At 43.8% G+C, this 8,558-nt stretch overlaps 1 protein-coding gene and 1 non-coding gene across 2 annotated transcripts; both read right to left on the minus strand.

Annotated features, from left to right (window-relative positions):
- Positions 1 to 745: 745 nt before the first annotated feature.
- Positions 746 to 816, minus strand: TRNAG-GCC (transfer RNA glycine (anticodon GCC)). Its single transcript has one exon. It is a non-coding gene; the product is annotated as a tRNA-Gly (tRNA).
- Positions 817 to 1,371: 555 nt separating this feature from the next.
- Positions 1,372 to 8,321, minus strand: LOC100192181 (very-long-chain aldehyde decarbonylase GL1-4). Its single transcript, XM_044564103.1, has 10 exons — positions 8,129 to 8,321; positions 7,072 to 7,295; positions 6,718 to 6,950; positions 3,813 to 4,032; positions 3,297 to 3,678; positions 3,113 to 3,220; positions 2,682 to 2,882; positions 2,495 to 2,593; positions 1,825 to 1,995; positions 1,372 to 1,699 (listed from the first exon to the last, which is right to left on the minus strand). The coding sequence occupies exons 1-10, from the start codon at positions 8,186 to 8,188 to the stop codon at positions 1,538 to 1,540; spliced, it is 1,860 nt and encodes a 619-aa protein (XP_044420038.1). The 5' UTR covers positions 8,189 to 8,321; the 3' UTR covers positions 1,372 to 1,537.
- Between the last annotated feature and the right edge of the window lie 237 nt (positions 8,322 to 8,558).

The raw sequence follows: 8,558 nt of genomic DNA on the forward strand, positions 1-8,558 counted from the left end.
ATTGTGTCCGGGAAGCTATAGGTTAGCAAAGTTATTTCTGTAAACACTCCATATAGTATAAATTGAGCAAAGTTTGCTTATGATAATAAGCTACACCACTATATAGTGTGCCAATAGCTTCAATATTAGTCGTTGGATATGCCCATCCAACGGTCAAGAGATGGCAAATCCGAGCATTACCATCTGTTGGATAAAGTTTTCAACTCATAAAATTCTGCCACGTGGACTTTTAATTGAACCCCCAACTCTATCATCTCATGTGTTCTAGAAGCATCTATCCACATGTGTCTATCTGATACTCTAATGAAAAGAGATTAGAACAATCTAGATTCAAGAGAGGTAAGGACTAAGTTGGATCTTATCAAGTTCTAGGAAAGGAAATACATATTCAAATGTATTTTTCCATGCTTTTATACTTATATTTAAATGGCATGCAAAGCACATACAATTTACTAGTGTTTCGTGTAATTGAGTTGATGAACCTCCGAACGGGTCTTGCAAATGATGTAACTATATTGGCAAATCAATAAAGCTTGACATGATGACGTTTCCTAGTAAAAAGATATAGTGGTTTTCTATCCTAAGGTACGCATTGTGTCCGGAAAGCTAATGGGTTAGGCCATAGATTAACAAAGTTGTTTCTTTAAACTGTTGTAGTGGTTTTCTATCCTAAGTTAAAAGTTCCTCCGAAAAGAGAATTGATGGCAGCATTTCCTCGGAAGGTAAAAAGAAAGTTCCAACGAAATGCACCAGCCGGGAATCGAACCCGGGTCTGTACCGTGGCAGGGTACTATTCTACCACTAGACCACTGGTGCTTGATGCTGCAATTACCGATGTACAACTCTTCTGATAGAAATCCAGTTTTCACGAACGTACTTCCGAGACGAAATCGAGATTCCTGAATGGTTACACTGCAGGCACCAAATTAGCTGCTTCTCGAAAATATTTTTTTCTCTCTCCCCAAGATCCATCATAACGGGATTTTTATACCGAATTTTGGAGGGAGAGCAGTGGCATGTTTGCACTTTCACTTGATCCTCACGATCACTCTGCACGAAGTGGAACATTGCACTAGGTTTGACACCAGGATTACTCGGGAGATCCAATTCCAAACCCGTAGGCGAAATGAAGGACACTGCCAATTCAAACTTTTTTTTTTGCGGGGAATTCAAACTCTTTTGTTTCACTTCGTACAGATTCAAACTCAGGGGAGAAGTGAGTCCAGGTAGTTCTCAGCTTGCCTTCTTTCGTTCACCTCATCTCCGGCCCCGCACCCAGCGGTCCGTCAGTCAAATCAGGCGTTCCGATTATTTCCTACTTGAACTCAAACGCCAAACATCATCTACCATGATCAGAAGTACAGCACTCCATAAGCAGTAAGTTAATGGCATTGATGTTCGATGTTCACACTGATAAATCTTACAGACTTAGCTGTCCGACCAAACAGATCTCCTGCGTGTTCCCGAAAGAAAAGAAAAAAAGGCTGCGGTTTTAGCATAAATTCTCGGTAGTACCATCTTAGCAACATTTCCCAAGTCAAGCTTTCGTGAGAGGGACGAAGCCGTGCCTGATAGCAGCCGACCATGCCTTCTCAGGGTCCATCATGTCGTCACCGCACTCGTGCACGCTCCACCCTTCCAGGACGTGAAGTATTCCGGCGATATGCCACGCGCTCATCACCCTTCTCGGCAGCCAGTTCTGTAGAGGAACCAAACATATATATATATATATATATATTCAGTGATGGTCACCCGCCAAAAAAATCGAGTGCTGGCCAGGAGAGGTTCGTTCACACGACACGCTGCAATCGGTGGTGGTTTTACCTCGCAGGAGTGGATGTTCTGCATGGTGTCCGGGATCTTCATCGCCGGAGTGCTCAAGTAAGTGCAGTCCTTGCGGACTTTCTTAAGGGGGAACTGCGATATTGGAATGAACACTGTTCCTTTTGGTGCCATCCTCTGTTCTTTGTCGTCGATCCTCTCTACTAGCCAAATCTGCAACAAACTGAAACATCAATACAAGCTACTTCCAAGACTGTTAGTACAAGAATCTGCCGGAGCATTTTCTCCTGCCCATTTCCACTATGGTTCAAGTCGATAATCATATTGAGCCCATGCTAGGGCTAATTTCAATGTTTTATTGATCACCACATCCCTTCTTTGCAGAAAAATATATCACATAGCACTTATTCAGGGCAACTGTTTTCATGACTAGAATGGTTACTGAGAACATGTTCGGGAGTTGGTCATACTATGGTGCACCGATACTACTTTTAGGTATGCCAACGACTTTCTTTCTTTTGTTTGAGACTACGAGACTTTTGTCGAACCTTTGACTTTTTAATAATATGGCCGTATGCATCTTTCTGATGCAGAGGCCGGGGCAAACCCCCTTTTCGAAAAAAAAAATGATAAAACCATGATTTAGTTCCACACTCGACAACGTAATAAAGTACTTTCCAGTAAACTTTTCATTGATCAACATAACTTTTACCTTGGTTATGTCATTGCTGGAGCACTTCAAGTAGCTTGCTCTGTTCTCTGGCATCTGTGACTTGAGCATGTCATACTCTTTCTTACGATTCATGATCACCTGGGTAGAAAATGTTTCCATGAAAATATTCTACAAAACTATTTACCCATAAAAGTAGAGACATGGTTGCAAGAAGATATAGGTATACCTGGATGCCCTTGCCACATAAAGCCATAGCAACGGCACGGGCTATCTTAGAAGTCCCTGTATGAAGAAAAACTTGCTTTGCATCTGAAGGGATGCTTTTTAGGACAACTCCAGTTGCTAAGCCACTTCCATCAACAATTCGAACTCCTAATTTTGGGTATTTTTGTCTAAATAGTTCACCATTCCCATTGAGCTGTTTTGCCTAAAGAAAAAAAAAGAGAATGAAGAGAACTGTACCTGGGATTACGATACAAAGTAAATCCCTTTTTAGATGAATGAAGAGAAAATATCAAGGGATCAGAGCACATATTACTGTACATTTCTCCGTACTATTTAATTTTATTATGTTATTTTATGATTTTTCTGTCTTCACCATGCTCATATACACTGTGTACCTCGGCAATATGAGTTTTTGAAGTAAGGATTAGTTACCTGATTTAGTAGCCCTAGGCTGAGCACCTTAACCCCTCTTACATCAGCATCCAATATCGCCTTTTCAATTAAGTCGTTGATCGATTCTCTATCCCATGTTAGACCATACTGCAGGAAGAAAGAAAATAGTTAAGCAACTTGCAACCATCAGATAAACGCATAAATGGCCAGGGGAGTTGGTTACTTGGAAGTTGTATCTCGGTACGACCCATGTTTGCATCTTCATCTTCTTCAGTTTGATTCTCTCGACCACGAATGCAGATGACCCATAAATCCATGCTACCACCATTGACAGCCATGCCAAGGGCCATAGCGTCCACATATACCACTCGGAGTTATCAGATGGTTTGGATGCTATGGAGGCGAATCCAACCCTTAGATGATAAGCCGATTGCAAGTTGGTCATATGTGTGAGATGAACAAGGTCAGGTGTCTCCTCTGTCCCTTTCAGTGAGCTCTCATACAGCTCGTCAGATGCCTTGTCCATAGTGCTGTATATGTAGTCGTAAAATGGCATGAAGAGTGAATAGTTTGTGCGGAACTGCGTGTGGTGAAGGGAATGAAACCTGCATAAGAAACCGGCAAAAGATTGTTATGCTGATTTCAGTGAAGTCTAGAATTCTCTAAACTCCAGGTCTCATCATTTTTTGGTTAATACCTAGACTAGGTTGTGGGATTAATGTTAAGGGTCTGCACTTACGATGGGGTGTACATGAGGTACTTGAGAGGAGGAAAGACTTGGAACATCCACTTTGGCACCAACTCAAAGTTGCAGTGCCCCATGTTGTTCATGAAGTCAATGTAAACGATATACAGCACAAACACGAGGGCGGAGCCATTTCCCATATAAACTGTGGACAACATCGGGATTGCAAAGAGCGTGAAATAGACAATGTGTTCGCCAAAAGGATGGATGACCGCTGCAATACAGAGATGTATTAGAAACCAAGAGAACATTTTCATAAACATGACACGTTCTTTACATGCTTGGTCAAACAGAAGTAATTATGCAAACACACCTCTTAGCTCTTACATTACTGGTTAGAAAGCACACAACCTTTCTATGGTAACAGTGTTCAATCTAAAAGTGGTCAGTTAGAAGGTTGCACAACTGCAACACATCGCCCCAATTTTTTGTTCATAATTAGGATTACTACATTTGCATTACGTTCAAACTAACCAAGTTAGGAACAAGTCTTAAGAACAATAGAACGAAAATAAGATAAATTTTGACACATTGACAGTGGAACTAATCTTTGCCCCGTTCTTGGCAGTTAGGACCAAGTTATTATGACCTATGGGAGAAAGCATGTTTAACACCATCCAAGATCCTAAAGACATGGGAAACAAATAATCCTTTTTTACCCCTTCAACTATTTGTGCATTTCAAAATTACCCTAATCGTCAAAGCCAAACAAATTTGAACTGATCTCCAAGTAGCAAGCCCATAAGCGCACACACACACAAAAGAAAAACATAGAAAACAACTCAGGGAAGTTTTTAAAAAAGGGGAGGTCGGAAAATTGTGAGAAAAAACTTTGAAAGAAAAATCATTCTTTAAAAGTTACTTAACATGTGAAAACTATTAAAATATAAAACTTCATAGCAAAAGAAAAAAATGTAGAAAATTCACAATTAGTTTACCAAATATGACCATACATTTCACCTTTCCATAATTGTTCTTGGTTATTAGTAAGTTTACTCAAATTTCAAAATTCCAGGAATACTTCTTAAAAGTTTCCCTAAGTTTCTGAATATTATGTTTCTAAATTACATTTCCTTAAATAGTTCTGTTTAAAGTCTCTTTCTGAATATATTCAATATAGTTTCATTTTTTCAAAGAAATATGTTTCTCTTTGAGGAATGGGGGATCCCCACCAAGAAAGATGTTTCTTTTATTTCTTTTATCTTTTTTTTTTCTTATTTAGTGCTACGTCTACATTAACTATGCAACCACTTGTACAAAAACACCTTGTTGTTCATTGGCCATTCTCATTGCCAACTTAACTAAAGTCACATACACCGATGGGAGACGGTCGCACAGGATACATACAACCGGTTTGGTTGACGGTCCAATAATAGGATAGGTGTTTAGTCATCTCACCCTATTTTCGCCAGTTGTGGCAATTTTATTTATTTTTCAGCTTCATACTACGTAAGACTTTGTTCTGGACCTGAATTTCTTAATAAGATGGTTGTGTACATCAAGGAATGCAGAGGCCGGGGGTATTCCTCCTTTTCAAAAAAAAAACAGACTAAATTTGTTGGACTTCAAATGTTTAGGGTTGAAGATGTCTGGTATCAAATTCCAGGGACCAAATCTAGAATCGACCGCTAGTTAAGTGACCAAAATTGGTTTCCCCAAAAGAAAAAGACCACAAACACCTACATATATATTTGCATTAAGTAGTATATATTTTGAACTCTCTGCTCTGTATGTGGTATCTCAATAGCTGCATTTCTTTGCAGGACGGTCCGCCTTTTATTTCGGAGCTGTTTGGTTTGTGATTAAGATTGCCAAGGTCCGTTGATAAGTTTTTGGCCAAATTAAGGCCCTGTTCGGTTCATGGGAAACTAAAACGTAGGAATAAGGAGAAATAGAGGAATGGGAGAGGAATCTAGGCGTAGAACATAGGAATGACAAAATAGAGGAAATGGCAGACGAATCAGTACAAAAGGTGTTCGGATTGATGGGAGAGAGCACGGGATAGCACCATCTACAGCCACTCTAGTTTTTTTAATCGGCTAAAGCAGTGATTACTTCTGTCTGCACCTGAAAGATCTCCTCTTCTTTAATATTCTATTCTTCTTCATACTGTAGTTCTATTGCCTTGCCTCGGGCTTCCGCCAAAACATGGGGTATAGGTGGATTTTTTCAATCATGTGGAATCCGTAAAAAGCTGCACGTCGCCGGAGCTTTTCCTCTGGAACACTGTTCCACTTTCCTTTGTCCCGAATTCCGAAGGAACAACTTTCCTGCGCCTTTCCTACGAATTTCCCGTGAACCAAACGAGGCCTAATTGTTGTGTTCGGTTGGGCGTGGCCTCTGCCGCCCTCATTTCAGGCAGTCACATGCCATGTTCGTCTCCCTGGCAGTGGCAGCAGCTGTGGGCCGGGCCGTGGTTTAAAGCTGCGCGTACAGAGGACAGACGCTGCGGTACACGTACCCATCCAGTGGTCCTGTCGAAGCCAGCCCCTTTCGTTGAACTTGAAAGAGAGATGGCGAGCATGGGCCCAGACGGGCTGCTGATTCATGAATCATGAGAGAGCATACATGGCGCACGGCAGGACATTACTGTTTTCTGAGCTGGAACCAGGGCTGGACACTTCTGGTAAGTAGTAGGGGTGGTAAAGTTTGCTTGTATGGAACTGATAAACGGTCCTTTGTCAGGGTCACATGTTTACTGTTCTTGGATCCTAGTAAATTCTTCCCGTACGATCTGTGGTACTCGACGGGCTTAAATTATTGGTCCAAGGAACGCCACAACGTAGCAAGTGTACTATTATATGTAACTAAAGACCTGAGGAGCAATATATATATATATATATAAACTCATGCAGGTAATTAGACACAGAGAGACGGAGAGAGAGAGAATTGGGCTTACAGGTGATGGGCTCGGTGACGATGGAGGCGTGGTGGTGGGAGTGGTAGCGCGAGTAGAGGAAGTGGTGGTGCAGCGCGCGGTGGAACCAGTAGTAGAGGAACTCCACGGGCCCCGCGTGCAGCAGCGCCGTTGCCACCGCCCCGTCCGTCCGCCACAGCGGGAACCTCCGCACGCTCGGCATCGCCAGGTACCCCACGTAGAAGAGCAGCCCGTTGAAGACGATCTGGTCGTCCCTGCACATCTCGTCAAGTCGTCATCCGTCATCACACAGATAAAAACGCACTTCCAACGATCCATCATCCGGTCGTGACCGTCTGATTTTGAGAAAATAGAGAGGAGAGATTGTTTGCTCACCATCCGCGCTCGCGGTCCACCTGCTCGAACTCGATGTCCCGGTCCACGATGCGGTGCTTGCTGCGCGCGGTCTGGTAGCGGGACAGGCTGATCCAGATCTGGTTGTGGATCATCCGCAGCGCCAGCGACGGCAGGATCAGCGAGTAGGCCAGGTCGATGTCGCCCCACCCCTTGTTCATCACCCGGTACGCGCCGTGGACGACCACCGGCGCCATCACCAGGTACTGCGCCACCACATAACAGCATTTCGCCACCTTAATTAATTATACTATGGGAGTACTAATGAATTCCGCGAGACAACAAGAAACAACACCGAACGGGTACCAGGTCGAGAATCTCGTCCTCTTCGAGCAAAGTAAATGCACTGTCTCATGCCCAGGACTGACTGACCCTGGGTATAGTACTGGGGTATTTTTTTTCCTAATTATTTTCAGTACAACGAGCAATCATTTCGTGTTTGCTTGCTGGTGGAGTTCTTGCAGAATCTGGTGCTTGTCAAAATTCCAGTCTGGGAGTGGGACTATTTCGTTTTAATTGTTCACCGGACTCTTTGCCACGCCCCTAAGTTTGGCAGGAGCCCAAGAACTAAAATGTCTGTCTGGTGTCCTCAAATCTGAGATGGATTAAGCAGGGAAACGAAATATATTTTTCTCCTCAGAATGAAAGAGCTGACCTCACTTGTAACTGCAGGCGCAATTTGATTTTGAGGCAGTATAGTGCAAAATAGGAGTGGGGGTGGGATGGGTAAAGGATGAAAGGAAAATTTTCTATTGCTCGTGTTGCTAAATCTAGCAAGAGCAGAACCATGCAAAGCATCAACAACTATTGCGGGTGCCACACAAGAATATCCAAGCAAGCCTGCCAGGAGTGGCAACAGAAAACATTTGCTTTGGAAATACAGTACTGGTTTACTTGGTTGATGCATCAGTTCAACCAACCTAGTTTCTTGCTCTAGAGAAGCCTCTTCCCACGCATCTCGACTCGAGGAAGGAACAGAGCAAAGAACGGAGGAAGACGGAGGAAGAGCTAGCATTGCTATCGCCTGCGTAGTGCGTACCTTGAAGTTGCCCATCCTCTGCCACGGCCATTCAGTCAAAGGCCCCGGCCTGGTCGCCATGGCTGGCTGTGGTCGCCTCCTTCCTTCCTTCCTTCCTTCCCACCCGGCCACCCCAATGGCCAATCAGAAGGAAGATGGTACTGAGTCCAGCCTCGCTCCTGCTACTGCGCCTCGGCTTGGTTTTTTATAAGCGCCACAGTGTGGGATTCACACGGCACCCTTTCAGGTTTCTACCCCACCACCCAGTGACACAAGGACACACCTCACCACTCAGTTTGTGTCATTGTGTGTGTGTGTGTGGCGTGACTTGCTCACACGGCAACGGGTCAGAGGCTGCACAGACTCTGCACGGCTCGGCGCTCCGTTTGGCTTCACGCACCATGTGTGCCTGGCAACGGGCCGACCGCCCCACCCTATCCCCCCTTGCGGC

Source organism: Triticum aestivum, chromosome 6D (assembly GCF_018294505.1).
Source record: "Triticum aestivum cultivar Chinese Spring chromosome 6D, IWGSC CS RefSeq v2.1, whole genome shotgun sequence".
In the NCBI taxonomy this organism is placed as follows: Eukaryota; Viridiplantae; Streptophyta; class Magnoliopsida; order Poales; family Poaceae; genus Triticum; species Triticum aestivum.